The sequence below is a fragment of the Berghia stephanieae genome, chromosome 4 (assembly GCF_034508935.2).
Source record: "Berghia stephanieae isolate SIO BIC M18660-M18661 chromosome 4, UCSD_Bste_1.3, whole genome shotgun sequence".
NCBI lineage: Eukaryota > Metazoa > Mollusca > Gastropoda > Nudibranchia > Aeolidiidae > Berghia > Berghia stephanieae.
Window position 1 is genome coordinate 48936538 of NC_088363.1, and position 18797 is coordinate 48955334.

General features: G+C 35.8%; 1 protein-coding gene across 10 annotated transcripts in view; it reads left to right on the forward strand.

Moving 5' to 3' along the window:
- Positions 1-18797, forward strand: part of LOC144970743 (H(+)/Cl(-) exchange transporter 4-like) — a 96400-nt gene that overhangs the window by 45230 nt on the left and 32373 nt on the right. For 9 of the 10 annotated variants that reach the window (XM_078910722.1, XM_078910721.1, XM_078910724.1 and 6 more), the window contains 4 exons: positions 10530-10748; positions 11295-11452; positions 12846-13004; positions 14674-14880. In XM_078910722.1, coding sequence (XP_078766848.1) covers positions 10530-10748; positions 11295-11452; positions 12846-13004; positions 14674-14880 — 743 coding nt within the window. Of the gene's footprint in view, positions 1-3971; positions 5844-10529; positions 10749-11294; positions 11453-12845; positions 13005-14673; positions 14881-18797 lie in introns of those variants that run through there. The other variant, XM_078910726.1, reaches the window with a different exon arrangement.

Genomic DNA, 18797 nt, shown 5'->3' on the forward strand with positions numbered 1-18797 from the left:
TTTTGTTTTGTTTTGTTGTTTTTTTTTGGTTTTTTTTTTTTGTTTTTTGTTTTTTCAGTCTCATTGCTTATATTGTTGGATAGTGTTATTTATTGTTATCGTCATTATCAATTGGTGTTTTGATCGGGGTATGTCGCACCACTTCGGCTCTTGATAAAATCTAGGAAATGTTTTTTTATTGTCGTCATCCTTCGTTATCAGCTACTTACTGCTATCGTCAATTGTTTTCATTGATTGGGAAATTCCCAGATATTCTATTTTAGATTGTCGATTGACTTCTTCTATTCTATTGATCTGAGGAAAGTGGTTAGAATCAATTAAGGAAACAGAGAGTTGTGCAAGTTTGTTATCGGTAGGCGTGCCTACAAGTTTGTGCAAGTCTTTTGTTGTACTTATTTCTTGTTTTGTTTTTGTTTTTTGTTTTTTTTGCCGATAGTACTTTTAAGATGTTATCTCTGCAAGGTACTTTGTGCCATTCTGTCTGTTTTGTTTCTTTTTTTTTTGTTTTTTTTTTTTTTGTTTGTTGTTTTGTTGGGGTTTTTTGTTTTTTGTTTGTTTTTTGTTTGCTTTTTTGTTTTTTTTTTTGTTTTTTTTTGGTTTGGTTTTGTTTGGGGGTTTTTTTTGGAGGGGGGGGGGTTGTTTTTTTTGTTTTTTTTTTAAATTTTATTCATGTTATTTCGTTGTTTCCTTTTTTTGTTGTTGTTTGTTCTGTTTTGGTGAGTTTTTTAATAGATTTTTTTCATTGTTTATTTAGAAGAAATATATAGTTGTGTTTTTCGGTCGTTCGTGTGGATGTATTGAATATTTCACTGCATCCATATTTTCATCCAGTCTGAGCGATAACTCAACATGATTTATTTGTTCATGTCTATGGACTTCGTATTCTTGTGTCAAGTCTGATAAACCCAAAGGAGTCTGTTTTCGTTGTTGGAATGGAATACTCTAAAAGCCAATCTGTTTAGTTGTAGGTAATTAAGAATGTTTAGTTTTAGAAGGGACTTAAAATGATAATTAGATCTTGGTACACAAATTAGCGGGTCTGATAGTCGACTGCAATTATGGGCCTGATTTAACATTGTTGTAATGGACGATTTTTTGCGTGGAATGAGACCGTAACAATTTGGGTTATAAAACCTGCAAATAAGTGCACGTCAAAGTACGGCGGTATAGATGGTTCGAAGTTGATGTCACTCAGGTCTTTGTTATTGTTTTTTTTTTTTTTTTGTTGTTTTTTTTTGCCATCCGCGTTTATGAGTAATTCTCACTAAACTGTATTAACCAGACTATAAACGTTCAAGGCTGCAGATAGTTTTGTGTGTTGGTTCGTTATACTTCCGGATGACAATGTTGTGAGCTTCTTGGCCAAGTGCATACTATCTATAGTAGCACTCATCACTCCCTACATAGTACCGTTTTGAGACGGCGAGTGACAAATAAAACCAATATACAAAAGCGAAGTGAAATTCAGTAAATTTGATAATTCGATGACGTCATGCAGTCACATTTTTCAAAAGGCCACGAGCTGCTGAATGGGAATGAAAAATAAACAGCAGTTATGAACGTAAATGTTAATGCATCATTCCGATCGATCCCAATGCTTTACGGTGATTTTAGCGGATACCAAAAATAGTACAAACCTGTTGTATTTGATTGGTTGAATTGGAAAACTCCTTGGCGATGATGTGCGATAGAAATGGAACGAAATACGCTTCAACAGTCGTAACGAAACTTCCCTCGTAATGACGCATGGTAACTTAGAAACTGACTCTAAACTATCGGAACAATGGCGGACGCCATTATGAAATATTTCTTCGACGAGCATAAAAGCGTATCCAGAGGAAAAAAAAAACATTATAAATCTGATCATGTTTTAACTTTTACACATTCTGATCACAAGATATATGAAAATTCTAGCCAGCATGAAGAATAAAAAGTACCGATTTTCTTTGTTTAGCACCACGATGGCCGCCGTTGCTGGGCGACGTGACATCAGACTATTGAATCCAATTGGCGCCACTCAGCTCTTTGTTTAGTATGTTTGTCCGAGCTCGTGTGAAGGTTTGTCACAAATTCCATGATTTGATTGTGCAGTTTGGAATGTAATTTGGAGACATCACATTATGACCCGAGTAACAAATTTGTAAGAGAGGGTGTTGTAATAGAAGGAACAGAATTGACGTCACTCAGCTCTTTGTTACTGTTTTTAGACAGCCGTTTCGGTGATTAGTTCTCACTAAATTTATACCAGACTATAAACGTTCAAGGTTACACATAAGTGTATGTATGTGTGTGTGTGTGTGTGTGTGTGTGTGTTTGTGTCGGTACCTCATATCCGGTTTGCGGATGTTGTATTTTACCTAAACGCATAATATCAATAATAATGACTGCAATATTATTGATTTTTTTTTTAAAGAGCACGCGTTTGTCTATAAATAACACACAAAACCATTAGCGAGAGAACTTACTCTTCGAACGAGTACTTTGAGTCAAAGGTTTTGTGATTTATTGATAGACAAACATGAGTGGAAAGAAATGTATGCCAGGGTGAATCGGGACTATAATACCTGTTTGAGAGACAACCCTGATTTGTATCCCTGTCATAGCCATCTCAAGTCCACGCCCACCAGCCGCACGAGCCGAATCGGGTGGCTTTTCAGGTTTTGAATACCAATCAATCTGTTTTTAAATTTCAAGCTCAAGGTCTGTATCTGCAAAAGATTAATTGCAGATTTTATACAGATCTTCTGGTGACTTTCTCCGTTATTGTGTCATTCAGTTGAAAAATAAATGTTTAATGTTTGATCAAATTTGCTGTTGTTAGTAATATCTAGGATTTCTGGTGGAAGAGTGTTCCATTCCGTGATGTTTCTTTGGAAAAAGCTGTTTTTATGTGTTGGTTCTAGTTGGAACATAATAATGTGTGGAATTGCACTGTTACATTTTTGACTCGTCTTTATGAACAAATTATGCAAAACGTTCAAAAATCTGGAGGGCCTATAATAGGGAACAAAAGTGTGATGTTAAAAAATGGTTCCTAAGTCATTGGAAGTGTAAACTCAGTCTTCCGGAGGACTTGATACATACCTTGTGTAATTGATTTTCTGGTTTCAGAGTGATGCGATGGCATCTTATTTTCATCTTCAATGAATATTGTTCATTACTAAAGATCGTCCATCCTCGCTCTTTTACGTCCCATACTCCCAAGAATCTGCCCATATATCCTGCTACTAAAATAGTTATGCCACTTTATGATTCAATTTGTAACATCTTCATTTTTAGTCCCCCGAAGGACTGGTTGCATACATACTTCCAATGATTTTGGAACCGGAAGAGTAGAAGGTGTGACGTCACTTCTCTGCCCTATTTCGGAGGGTTTATATAATGTGTTTAAGATTAACTATGGTCACAATGCAATGGCCGTCAACATTGTACTTGTGAAATTAGAACATAATTTCCCCTCGAATGAATATCTCGCAAATTTTTGCCTAATCAATTTTGCCTAATCATCGTTATAGGCCAAACCAAAATTTACCTATCTACTAACGCACGGTGTGGGTTTTTATTTTGTTATCTTGTTACCCACGTTGATTTACAATAAACCCGAAATAACTCGACATGTTTGGAGTTGAATTTCTGTGCGTCATTATCTTGTCACAACGATTGTGTGTGTGATTGTTAATGGTGTGTTCGTTCATCATTTCGCTGTTTTGTATTGTTTTATTTTGGTTTTTATTTATTTTTATATTTATTTATTTATTATTTTATTCATGTATTTATTTATTTATTTATATTGGCGGGGGTGGAGTAGGGGTTAAGAGGCGTTTGAATAACCCTAAAGGTTTAGAAACCATTTGTAATCTGCTGAAATAGATTACTTTATATTTTGATGGGGTGCACTTTTGTCGCAATCATATTGTGATCGTTATTCAGTTGATTCTCAAAGGATATAGTTGTTTTCTATTCAATCAAAGTAATATACGTACATTGTGTGACGTTGATGATGTGTTGGTTTAGTTCGTATTTACAGTTGACGTCACAAGAGCGGTTTTTTAAAAATGTGCGATCACTTTTCATCAAAACCTTTATACGTGGTTTACATAACACTTCCTTTAGGTTGCAGGGATTTGTGTTGCCAGCCAGAAGTAAGGGATCAGTGGGACCGATCTATATCAGGTTTTCGTCCATCAGAGTCATCGATCACATGATTTGTTTCTGTCCAACGAATGGATATTTTTAAACTTACGTAAACTCGCTACTTTGTTAAACACGACCATAGATCAAGCTAAGCAAAATGACATATTGTGATGTTGGATATTTCTAAAACTGTGGAAAATTTTATTTTGTAGGTCGTTTTGAGCAAATGTGGCCAATGACTCGAGCATGTGGGAAATGATATAGATTGTCCCGATTGACCGGAGAGAACCACACATCATCAATGTATTTATTTACAAAACAGGTGTCCAAAATGATTTGAAGTCGAGAGTCCATCCTCCAACCCCTGGTATAAATTGATTACATAAACATTCCATTATGGCAACAACTAAATCTACAGACTTGAGTGGTTTCTTCTGAATAATATGCAGAGTTAAATATGGATGTCTTTAAATCGTTATGAACTTTGATATAGCATCGGAATCAACGAGTGAGCAATGTATCATTGATGGATAAGTCCCTCCCCATTTCCCAAGATATATGGTTAGAGCTTACATTTAATCCAGAAACATTCATATTTCTATTCAGATGTCGAGAACTGGAGAATGTATGTCCATAAATGGTTTTCGTAGGGCCTGTAATGAAATACTTTTCATCATTTTCTGGAGATTCGGGTCCCGATATTTCCTCTAGGATGCTATTTTGTTTTCTCTCTCGTTAGAACTGTGATATTTGTAAAAGATACATGTAAAAGAGTTTTTCCTGATATGCACAAGGGATATAAACCCTGTTTTTAAGGCTATACATGTTCGGACTGTGTATTACAGGCGAGTAATTTCCCAGAAATTTCATATTGTTTGGAAGTTTGTTGGCATGCATCATGGATTAAAAGAGTGAAGGATATCATCGCGATTCGGTCAGAACAAGGAGATGGGGTAAATTGATACCCTTGAAATTCCGAGGTATTTGAATATTTATCGGACTTGAAAAGCAATTTTTTAAAGATTGATTGATGTACCGGCTGTTCGACCAAAATCAACCAAAATGATCCCTTTGACATTCTGCAATATTTGAATGTTTGTTATAATCAGACATGCGTACTTTAAAATTTTAAAATTCGTAATAAAATAGGAGATAAAACTTGTAGTCGCTAATGATAACTTCAAAAATCAACAAGGATTGAATAACACTTCAAAATCCTGAAATTGTTGTAGTCTGCCATCAACTTTCTTTTTCAGTGAGTTTTTTTAATGACTTGGAGATGCTCATTATGTTGTAATTTTACGAATGTTTCGCAATAATAGGCAGCTTTCGTTATAATGTAAGTGGAATTGAAAGACTTCATCAGGAGGAAGAAAATGATGTTCTAGGAGTAGTAAAATGTTGGAAAGTTTGTTATTGTTTTGGACGAAATAGTTGGGGTTTTAATCTGCACACCGCACTGCACTTCCTGTCTGTGTTTGAAAAGTAGTCTGATAAACAGGACAAAGTTATCATGGCTCAATCGTCTGACGACGAGGTATACTACCGGGTCACCCCGAGTATGCAAAACGGGTTCAAGTTCGGGCGACTGCAGGAGGAACCCGATTGGGATCTCGCAGATGGTCGCAACGGCAGCATCAACAACAATGAGAAAAATGGCGGGACTGGGAGCCAAACCAGTAGCTTCACGGGGAGTTTGGAACTTTCAGGTCAGTCTGTGGAAAGTAGATTCTGGAATCTTTGAACATCGTTATTTATTTGGACGGTATTAAGGACGAAGTTGGCTAGCCCATTATTCTTAAAAAATCACGTGTTCATTTTCTCTCGCCTAAACAAACAAAAAAGGACCTTCCGCCTCAAATCGGTATTATGTCGGGTTGACTGAGAAATCAAAATCAATTTTCTTTTTCGTTTTATAAGAAACTTGTGTTTATTTTGTTTGTTCTACAGACAAAGTAGGGAGCAGGCACTGACGTAAGATAAATATCTGAAAAATATGAATGAAAGACTGCCAGACAAAGCTAGAAAGAGAAAATCAAGAGGAGAAAAAAATCCCGAAAAATCAACCTGTCTTGACAGAAGATCAAACCGGTAATCAGGGGGTCTGAGGTTCAATCCCTAGTCGAAGCAGGCTGGTATTTTGGAATGGTTTTTTTTTTGTTTCTCTTGCATTTTTATTTCTTGCTTTGTCTTGCACTGTTTCAGTTTCATACACACTTTTTTTTCAGATTTGTATGTTCTACTGAGTGCAACGGTGGAGTTTGAGAGTGACGAAAACTAAAATCTTGACATTTCATGTCCTTTTGGAGTTAAAATCACTTTTTGCAGACCTGCCTACTACTATGAAAATTTAGTAAAACTACGAATTATCCTTGTCCTAAATTGGCAGTTGATTAGAGATCTTTAATTCAATAATCTTGAAAACAAAGTTTAGTTGCAAGAGCTAGGATATAAAGAAGTTTAAAAGCATAATTTAACGTATTTAAACACTAACTGGGTGGGGTTCCCGACCTCCCATAGTGGGCAGGGAGGTACTTGCTGTGTCTTCTATCTCCCCCTGTATCTGTTTTTCAATTGCTTTCTGTCTTTGTCTTGGAATGAGATGACTTGGTTTTGTCCTGACCCTGGCCGGACTCCTTGGCTGGGAGGGAAACAGTCGAATGTATAGTTATAGTTTTGGGAGATGATATTTTTTTCCTTGTAAATCATCTCTCTATTATATACTGTTTTTTTAAACATATGATTTGTAAACATTTGAATGTATTCCTCTTAGTGGGATCTTGTGCTGGTGTCTGGGTGAGACTTTTAGGTGATCTCAAACTAAGTACACTGCTCTTGGAATTTACATCTGTTCCCTATTTGAATGATTTCCTCTATGTCTTACTTTTTCCTCAAGTCCTTTTAATTGTACATCTAGAATGTTTTTACTATTCAATATTCTTCCTTTTTACTGGCGCTGATATGACCTAAATGTGTTGCAAGCGTCTTAAAACCCTAAAAACAAACAAACAAACACACTCTAAAAAAACTTTTTAAAAGTAGTTATAGTATCTACTATATTTTTACAAAATAAAAAATGATAAACTAGAGGTTTTATATAGTGCAATATCCTCTAAATGTGCTCGAAGCGCTTTACAAAGGGTCCCTGACCAACGGCAACACGTAACATGTAGAACGATAGGCGATATTACTTTTTTTTCCGACAGAGGCGGCCAGGTATTCATTTTACCACCGAGTACGGTGAGAGAATGTGAGTAAAGAGTCTTTTCCAAGGACTCAACTATGCGCCGAGCGAGGCTCGAACCCAGAACCTTCCGATCCGAAAGCGAGTGTCATACCACAAGACCACAAAGCCGCACTTCTAAGTCGCTGAAGACGTCCTTTATGAAGAGGTGATCGTGTAGAATACTGCCGAATACTGAGAAAAAACACAGTTTTAAGACTGTGATCATAACACTAGTCTTTCAAATAAAGAAAAGTAGTAGTCCTTCAGAGCCACTAGGCCCATGGAGCCGGAGTTTATCCCGGTTTCTATGGCGTGAAACTACACAAACATACACACACACTCACACTGTGCATGCATGTATATCTTGATTTATATATATATATATATATATATATATATATATATATATATATATATATATATATATATATATATATATATATATATATATATATATATATATTCCAATGTAAAGTAGGCAGATCTGGTTTTGATATCTACTTCACCCCGCCATCATATCGTTATTGTGGCGGCGGGTCTCAAATGTCCAATCCAAGCTACGTTTTGCCCATCATCATGTCGGGGTGCTTCATTTTAACCCTTTTAATCTTTTTTTAAAAAAATCATTCTCGCATTAATAAAAGTCAAGAATAATTTTTTAAAGTACTCGTAATACCAAAACAAACAAAAAAAAACCCACAAAAAAAAACACTCAAAAAACAAACCACAACTAACTTAAGTCCAAGTAAAATAAAATAAAATGAGCGTTTCATAAAGCGCAATATCCACTAATCGTGCTCAAAGCACTTTACTAGTAATTTTGTCAAAATCTTTTTTATAAAGCGGTATGGCCCACTTGTCTCAAAAACCTGACCATTTATTTATTTATTGATTGATTGATTGATTGATTTATTTATTTATTTATTTGTTGATTTATTTGTTCTTTTTTTATATGAATGTTTGTTTATCTGTCTATTTTTCATTTTTTGACCTTGGCTATGTGTTGATAGGTTTTATAACCTCACAGTCAGTCAAGGAGATTTTACACATAAACCATCAATATCGATTGATCTATCAGGTACACGTGTGATGTTTTCACCCATGATGCTCCAACGAGTCATATTGAAGGATAGAAGACAACAGTATGTCATAAACATACGTACGCGTGGACATGTAATTGATACGTGCCACTTTCATTAAATTTATCTTGATGTTTTCATTACACACGATACGGGCATTTTCAATTGATCACAATGTTTGCGGGTTTTTTGTTGTTTTTTTTTTTTTGTTTTGTTTTTGGTTGGTTTTTTAATGGTCCAGTTTTTTTTTTGTGAGGCCTTTTATTTCCTGATTTATTTTTTGTTCTTTTGTTTCATTGATCATTTTTTTTTGGTGTTAATATTTTGTGTCTGTTTGTTTCATGTTTCTCTCTCTCTCTCTCTCTCTCTCTCTCTCTCTCTCTCTGTCTCTCTCTTTCTTTCTCTCTCTCTGTCTCTCTCTCTCTCTTTCTCTCTCTCTTTCTCTCTCTCTCTCTCTCTCTCTCTCTCTCTCTCTCTCTCTCTCTCTCTCTCTCTCTCTCTCTCTCTCTCTTGAAAAAAAAAATTTGGCCAGAAAACTCGTCCTTCAAATATCGACCATTTAAAATTACCTCATCTTATCAAAACCTCTCAAACCTGGGACTTCCTCTAGGTCTTCCCCAAAGTCTTTGGTTTTGGAGGGTTTAAAAAAAACTCAGCTGAGTGTACTTTAATCTATCGAATTCGAAGGACGAGTTTTCTGGCCAAAATTGTTAAAATGTTGTGGTTTTTGGGGGGTTTATTTTTCGTTGGTTTTATTTTATTTTTTTTTTTCAGAGTACGACAGAATGATAATTAATGTGTTATATTTGATATAATGAAGTTGACACATTGTCAGACAGGGCACGTGCTGCAATGATTAAACTAGCATTTTTTTAGCGTGACCCGTACATGATTGTGTTTGATAACCAAATATGATTTATAAGCATGAGATCATGTTATACTTACTCGCAGTGTGCTGTCAAATTATATATATACGTGTGTGTGTGTGTGTGTCTGTGTGTGTGTGTGTGTAATCTGTCTTTTTATATATCTATCTATCTATCAGAATATCTATCTTCTATGGCAATTCAAATAGTTTGGCACAATGATGAGGTTTGGTTGTAAACCGCAATGATCGTTCGTTTATTTTCAAAAGTGGTAAACCATCACATTCAGAAATGTCTGAGGTCCACCGCATACCTTATGGCTAGATTTTGAGTCTTCTTCTTCTTCTTCTTCTTCTTCTTCTTCTTCTTCTTCTTCTTCTTCTTCTTCTTCTTCTTCTTCTTCTTCTTCTTCTTCTTCTTCTTCTTCTTTCTTCTTCTTCTTTCTTTTATTTTTTATTTTTTATTCTTATTATTTTTTTATTTTTATTATTTATTACTTAATTTCTCTCGTCTCTCCCTGGAATTTACTATGATTATAACGCTGGATTAAACTCCGACTATTGACTAATATGATATTTGATTTCAATTTGTTATGACAGGACCTTAAGAATGAATTGTGAAAGCAAAATGCAGACACTTTAAACTCACCTCGTACTCCGTCACATACTCATTATGACAAGGATCTTCATTTTAGGATTGAAAGCAATCATGTTCATTGCATGCTCGTGTGTTTATATGTGTGTGTGTGTGTGTGTGTGTGTGTGTGTTTGTGTGTCCGTGTGTGTGTGTGCGTGTGTTTGTGTGTCCGTGTGTTGAGTGTGTGTGCGTGTGTTTGTATGTAATATAAATGCACACATCTTCTCAGTCATCCTTCATAGCCATTAAGATCCATAACGCCGGAGTTTATCCCGGTTTCTGCTGTGTCAAAAGGACAATAACAACTGCGAATCACCCTTTGGATAGGATGCGTTCTTTTTACCTGACTTAAGAGACCCAACTACTTAAATACTACTGGGTGGACAACTAGCTTTAAAAAAACACACACACACACAAAAACAAAAACAAACAGGACTGCATCCACGACCAATGCCTTTGATTCTAAGCTTGCGATGTGAGTGATCTACCAACTGAGCTATCTGAACCTCCTATGCTTTTATCTTTACCATCATTAATTTGTGTTATCTTCCCCCCCCCCCCACCCCTCCCATCGCCTCTCCTTTCCAGGGTCCAGCAATGTCATGGACACGTTGGACGACCTGCCTGCGGGCATTGGGCAGTACGACGATTTCCACACCATCGACTGGCTCAGGGACATCGCTAGGGACCGCATGCGGCATCGCCACATCACCAAGAAACGACAGGAGGGATGTCTGGAACAGCTGAAAGGAGCTCACGACGCCTGGAGTGGCTGGGTGTGTGTCTTCCTAGTCGGGCTTGCTGCAGGTACGGACAAACTTTCTACAGTAACAGTATGCCTAGTGAAGTTGAAAGTTATTTTCTTTCTACAGTCTTTTATCCCAAAATCTTCTTTCGAATGATTTCTTTACAACCTCCTCTAATTCTTGCGCTTTTTCTTTAACCCTTCTTTGTTATCCTCCTCCCCCCCCCCCCCCCCCCCCACTTTTTTTTCCTCCTCCTCCTCCTCTTGCTGATGTTTTTGCTTCTCTTCCTCCTCCTTCTCTTTCACTTGAAACCTTTTCTTTAATATTACCTTTATCATCATCATCATCATCATCATCATCATCATTATCATCAGCATCATCGCCACCGCCGCCCCCGTCATCATCATCATCATCATCATCATCATCATCACCATAATCATCACCATCATCATTATCACCACTATCATCATCATCATCATCATTATCATCACTATCATCATTATCATCACCGCCATCATTATCATCCCCATCTACCGCCTAAAAGGCTTTAAAAAAAAAATTTATTGTAATCTCATCATTATTATTTCATTCTCCCATCAAAATGTAGGCACCTGTGCTGGTATCATTGACATCGGCACTACCTGGATGTCAGACCTCAAGGAAGGCGTCTGCATGCAGGCATTCTGGTTCAACAAGGAACAATGCTGTTGGAGTGGGCCAAGTCTCAACTCAACGTCCCTGGATGACAGTGAAAGCTGTAAAGAGGTGAGGGATTTTAAAGTCATAACGGCAAATAAATTGAACAATTGGGAAAATTGGGCGATGCAGGGATGTACCTTTTCCAGCTAAAGCTAGCTGGAAAACTGGCTTTTTGAAATTTTCCCGCTGACCTTGTTCCTTAAAGGCGAGTTGAATTCCTAAAAGATGAAAGCATTGGTTGTTTAAAGGCATAAGTTAAGGGGAATTTAGATGGATATGAATCCTTTTCTATGATCTAAGGGTGATATTTTTTTATGAAGAGAGGCTTTGCACGAAATATTTATGTACATGCTCTTTAAAAAAAAATAACAAAAAAACATGAGCTTTTATGTAGTGTAATATCCACTAAAATGCTCAAAGCACGTTGAGAGGGGTCCCTGGTCAACAGCAACACTTAACATGTAGGACGTGACACAACGCCTGTTAGGCGATATTACAATTATTTTTTTTATAGATACAACGCTGTAAACGGTCAGGTACTCATTTTACATCTTAGTTCGGTGAGAGAATATGAGTAAAGAGACTCAACTATGAGCTGATCATTCTTGGTTGACAGGTAGGTGGACAATCAAACAGTATTCACTCGTGCCTTGTGACTACTGATTTTTCTTTGAAAATACAATTCCTACTTCACTTGTTTCTGATTTTTTTAAAACAATCTTTAACTTCATTTATCATTGGTTGCACTTTGTGGTCAAGTGGTATGATACTGGCCTTCGGACTGGTAGGTCCAGGGGATCTTTGGAAAAACGCTCTTTATTCACTCGTGCATTGTGACTACCGAGTTAACTTTTTAATGGATATTGCACTATATAATTGCGAAAGTATTTTATATTTTAAAAAAAGAAAATCTGAAAAGAGGATTTCATGATATGGCATTTAAAGAGGTTCATCATAGTTATCTTTTTTTATTTTGGTTTCATTGTGTTTTGTAGTTATAGGAACAAAAGTGTGATGTCAAAAAAAAAAAAACACCCAGTTCCAATCTCATTGGAAGTGTAAAACCAGTCTTTCAGAGGACTGGATACACACCTTATATTCTAGTCTAAATATATGCTGGTCATTCTCGCTGTTTGATGTCCTATAATCTTAAGAATCTTCCTATACATCCTGCTACTAAAATAGTTATGCCACATTGTGATTCAATATGTTACTTTTCATTATTAGTACTCTGAAGGACTGCTTACATACATAATTCTAAGGAGTTTGGAACCGGAAGAGTAGATGATGTGACAACACGATTTCTCTGACGTTTTGTGGAATGCTGCAGAGTGCTTCCAAGTAGATTTGGTTGCCTTAGAAACGTGTTGTTGTTGTTATTGTTGATGTTGTTGTTGTTATTCTTGGGGGGGGGGGGGGAGTTTTTTCATTTTCAATTTCATTATTTTTCTATCTCCAGTGGTATGACTGGGGTCGCATCTTTGGCAGTAGTACAGGGGCGGGTAACTTCATCTTTGGATACCTATTTTACGTGTTATGGGCCTTGTTGTTCGGCATGCTAGCCGCCATGTTGGTTCGAGTGTTTGCCCCTTACGCCTGTGGATCTGGTATTCCTGAGGTAGGTCAATGGGAGTTATTTCCCCCTTTTTCTATTGCTTAACTCACGTCATCAAGGGTCAAAGGGTTGTTTTAGACAAGTTGTCCATGAAAATCATCAGATGGTACAATTAACAAACAAACAAGTAATTTTGTAACTGCTTATCTCTTGTTTTCATTCAATGACTCAATGATAATAATTTTAATTTTAATTGTTCCACATTAACAATTGAGCTGTCATAGCCTTTGCAATTTTCTTTTATATGGGAAAATATTATTATATATAGATATAATTCATACTTAGTGGTATGAATCCTAATTTGAAATATTTAAAAATAAAAATAATTAAAATCCCTTTTATTTATCCTGAGGGTTGCAAAATGATGCTGTGAGAGAACTCGACCGGAGAGAACAGGTTCTCATTTTAGACTGGAGATAGAGCATTGATACCATATGTACTTTAAAATTTGGCTTTGGAGATACTGACATGTGCCTTTGCCAAAATGACAATGAAAATGTGCATTGTATGCTCCAGACATGCTCGCTTTATGCTTTGGATGTAAACAGATGGTGGCCGGTTCAAGGCTTCAGGGGTATGCAAGAAAAAAAAAACTAAAAGAAGATCCTCAGGGGGAATTTGTGTTTAGGGTCTATTCCAAGGAAAGACTGAACTAACTCGGTTGTCAACGCAATGCAACACCACAAAATGAGCTAAAGCAAAGTAACCAAAGGTTACACAGGTCTCCATAAAGTCGAACTCATTACTTTACCTTCTGGGTAGGAAGCAAAGACAATACCACTGTCATACCCACCAAACCCCACCCCCGTCCTCTGTGGTGAAATTGAGTAGATCTTGTAACCTGGGTGGGGATCCTGACCTCCCATAGCGGGCAGGGAGGTACATACTGTGTCTTCTATCCCCTTATATCTGTTATCCAACATGCTTTCTGTCTTTGTCTCGGAATGAGATTACTTGGTTTTGTCCTGGCACTGGCCGGAATCCTGGCTGGGAGGAAAACAGTCAAATGCATAGTTATTGTTTTGGGAGATGATATTTTTTTCCTTGTAAATCATCTCTCTGTTATGTATTATTATTTTTATTTTGAATGTATAATGTAAGCATTTGAGTGTGTTCCTCTTTGTTGGATTTTGTGCTTGTGTCTGGATGAGACTTGTAGGTGATTTCAAACTAAGTACATTGGTGGTATGCTCTTGGAATCTACATCTGATCCCTATTTGTTCTCAATTCCCCTTTGTCTTACTTTTTCTTGGGTGCTTTAATTGTAATTCTAGAACTTTTTACTATCCCATTTTCTTCCTTTTTACTGGCGCTGATATAACCTAAATGTGTTGCAAGCGCCGTAAAACCCTTAAAAACATAAAAACAAACGATCTTGTAACATCATCAACATTCTGTTTTTGATAAAACAAGACCCTGTTTTTTTTGGTATTCATATACAAAGGAGGCAGAACGAAAGGAAAGTAAAGAAATTGCTGTTTGGAAAATATAAAAGGATGGACAGCACAACAATAATGAGGGTGGAGGGAGGGCCCTTATCACAAAACCATGTCTCATGTCTTCTCTACGACCACCTCAGTCAGGAGAAATAGTGAGTGAGTGAGTGACGCATATTATTGTGAAGAAGTTCCTCAGGTTTTATTTTAGTTTTATAATTACTTTACTTCTTCAGATCAAAACGATTCTGAGTGGATTCATTATCCGAGGATACCTGGGTAAATGGACCCTGTTGATCAAATCAGTGGGAATGATGTTGGCAGTATCGGCGGGCCTCAGTCTGGGGAAAGAGGGCCCATTCGTACACGTGGCGTGTTGCTGTGGTAACATCTTCTCCTATCTCTTTCCCAAATATGGCAGGAACGAGGCCAAGAAGAGGGAGGTGTGTATTCACTGTTGAATTGTCCCGTGTGTGTTGCATTTTTGAAAATGAAAAAAGAAAAAGGAAATTTTAAAAAGTCTAAGGTTAAACCAGCATTATTTATTTATTTATTTATTTATCTATTCATTATTCATTTTGTCAATGGTCATTTAAATGATTTGTTTTATTTATTTTTTATTATTTTTTTTTCTTCAGAGGGAAAGGATTATTTTGAGCTCTTCAGTTATATTTCCTTTCTTTTTTTCTGTATTTTTTTTTCTTTCTGTCTCTTATTCATTTTTATTTAAATTGTAAAGAATGTGTCATTTCCTTTTGAGCTTAGCATTGAATAAGACAAAACTTTTCAGATTTAATATTCAGACTGTTTTCGTTTTGCTTTAAAAATGATCGTAATTTAAAGAAGACCTTGAGCTAAAATTGCCAGTCTTTTGGGGTTTGTTGTCTTTTTGTTTTAAATTTTGTTGTTGTTTGTTTTGTATTTTTAGGGTTTTTTTTTAATTTAAAAAGAAGGAGCCTGTGTTTTTATGAGGCTATATGCCGCTTTGTGGTCTTGTTGTATGACACTCGCCTTCGGACTGGAAGGTCCATTGTTCGAGTTCCGCTCTGGTGGTGCATATTTGAGTCCTTGGAAAAGGCTCTTTACTCACATTCTTTTATCATACTCAGATGTAAAATGAGTACCTGTCCGTCACCAGCGTTGTCTCTTTCGTAAATAATTGTAATATCGCCTAACAGTTGCCTTGTCTTGTCCTACATGTTAAGTGTTGTCGTTGGCTAAGAAACCCATGTAAAACGCTTCTGGCACATTTAGTGAATTTTGCACCTATCTAAGTGCTCAAGAGATTTTTTTTTGCCCCCCCCCCCCTGTCCACCCAACAGTGATTGGGTGATTGGGTAGCTGGGTCTGTTAGATCTGGTGGAAATTTTACTTTGCAATAGACTAGTGTCCTATCCAAAGGGTAGCAAGCAATCGCCGTTTCACCGGGATAAACTCTGGCTCCATGGGCCTATTTGCTCTGAAGTACTACTTTTTCAACATGGTAGAACTGCTCTTTTTTTCTGATAAAATATATATCATCTATAAATTCTTTATTATTTGAATTGAAAAAACAAAAACAATAAAAAAATAAACAGATAAAAGTAATCTAAATAGAAGATGTTATCAGAATGTCATTAATAATAGTCACATTCATTTCAACATCACTTTGAGTGTTAATTTTAGATTTAATAACAGACCAGCATAATATTCTGCCTATCACAATTTGTTAATGGCTCTGTGCTGTGTTAACTAAATTATATTATAATATATAACTATCCTATTATAATACAGTTTATGGTATCTTTTGTGAATCTAGAGTTATTTAATTGGATTAGTGTCAGGCCTGAGTGTTAAATTGGGCCTGTGTCAGCTTTTAATTATTTTATTATCACAATTTGACGCTTGTACGAAATTATAAGATAATGACTGGAATTTCCCCCGTGTGGTGTCCGGGGTCCCTCAACTGAGAGGGTACAAGAATAGCCCAACGCCAAGCCAGCATGTCGTAAAATACAAGGTGACTAATGGTGTGTGACTCTCCTTTTTTTGAGTCACCTGGTCCTCCAGGTTGGGGATTGTCGAAGGGTTAATACCCCTTCCGTAAAACTTAAACCATTACAGAAACGCAGACGGGACAGATCAAATCCTTTTTTTAGCTTGGGTGATCGAAGAGTTTCTGCAATGACAGAGTTTATGAAGGAGATACAGAGAAGTGACAAGACATGGAACGAGATAAAAAAGTTAGCTTGGGATAGAAAAGAATGGAAACTGTTTGTCTGTGGCCTATACCCTGACCCAGAGTGAAAAAGGCAATGATGATGATGAGGACTGGAATTTAAACAAGTTTGTAGATATTGGTGTTTAGTAAGAGGAGAAATGATGATGATGATGATGATAACAATGACGATAACGATGATGATAATGATAATAATAATAATAATAATAATAATAATAATAATAATAATGATAATAATAATAATAATAATAATAATAATAATAATAATAATAATAATAATAGTAATAAATTATAATAATTTTAACAAATCATCAAATAACTATTCGAAAAGTTGATGGGTACTGCTTTTAGCATTATAAAGCAAACGAAATTCAAGAAAAAGAATAAAGGAAAGAAAAAGCCAACAGATGTTTATTCGAAAAGCTGACATGGCAGATAGTGCTAATCTGTTTGCCAAACAAACACATAAAGGATAGAAAAGATTGAGCCTCAAGATGATGACGTGAGAGAAGACAACAACTTGTAGACTAAAAGTGTTATCTGTGTGAGACGGTTTTACCACAAAGTATACAATGGAATCCACATAAAGTCAACATTCTAACCCTCTCCTTACCATCTATAGGAAATTCGTCACATTCGTTACAATATAACCCAACATTTTTCTGACCCAGATTTGTTTTTTAAATCACATTATTTATAGAAAAAGCGTTGTTATATTTACAAGAACTTAATACTGATTTGTAAAGCTTGTTTTGCACTACAAAATTATGTACATCAATATCATGCACTTTGTGCGTTTAAATTTGAGTTTAAAAATTCATTTTATGTGTTGGGTAGGTATGAGATTTGAGTAAAAGTTTTGAGAATTGTCGGTAAGGAGAGAGTTAATGGGAACATCTGTTTTACAGTCAACACCCCTTGTTTGCTCCCAAATTTTCTGTTCTTTATCTAAGAGTGGTCCATTGATAATGGATAGAATCACCCTTACTTAAAGTCAACCAATCTTTCTAGTCTTATTGGTGTTGGCTTTGTAAGGATTCCACTGTAAAATATATAATGAAAGATAAATGTGAGATGAAAATTAAAGTTGGAAAAACAACATTTCAAGGGAAAATAACAAGTCAAAGAATCTGTGGACTGTAAAAAGTAATGAACGAAAATGAATTTAACAGCTTCAATAAAAGGACAAATACCAAACATTGAAGGCTTCGGGCTCAATTCCCTTCTTCGGCCAATAACAAAAACAATAAAAAACATTAATGTATGGCTTAAAATCCAAACAGACGGCAGAGAAATATAGCTAACTTGATTGAAAAGAAATAATATTAAGATAGATTTCGCTCTTTATATGACCAATCATTCAAACAAACAAAAATGAAGGTTTAAAAGTAATAAAAAAGAAATATATGATGAAGATTTGAGAGTGCTCGATGATATGTTAAGTGACAGTTATCTGTGCGACATGTTGAAATATGATGTGTGTCAAATTGCATTCAGACTTGAGACAGGTCTAGGGTACTTTGTTGATGTCGATGTCACAGTGATTGCAAGATAATGACATTTTTTGTTGGGGGATGGGGTTGGGTTATGTTTGGTTTTTTTTTGTTTTTTTTATGTTGGTTTTTTTTTTGGGGGGGGGGGGGGTGTTGTTTTTTAAAATAATTTTTTTGATTCAAAATACATATTTTTTTACTTATATTATTTTTTGATTTGATCAATTTAAACATGTTTTATTTATGTCTTTGGGATGGGGGGGGGGGGGGAAGGAGGGGTGGATTTGGTGTAGGATGTAATGATTTTGTCATTAGTTATTGTTGATTTTAATGTATTAACAGTTGTGTTATCGATACTGATGTTCTGGTAGTTTTTATGTTTTTAATTTTAATTTTTTTATCGGTGGTTTGTATGATATTGGTGTTCTCTAATCAAAACTGACATGGCATTTGGTATTCAAAGTTGTTGTTTTATCAATGTTACATATTTAAACATAGACTATAGCAGAAGATATGACCAAATTCAACTAGACACAACCTTCCCATTCTCAAGCCAGAGTTATGTTTTTTAACTCAATAAGTTGTGATCTTTTAATATTTTAATTTTTAGGGCGCGCCACATTGATATTTAATTAGATTGAGTTTGTTG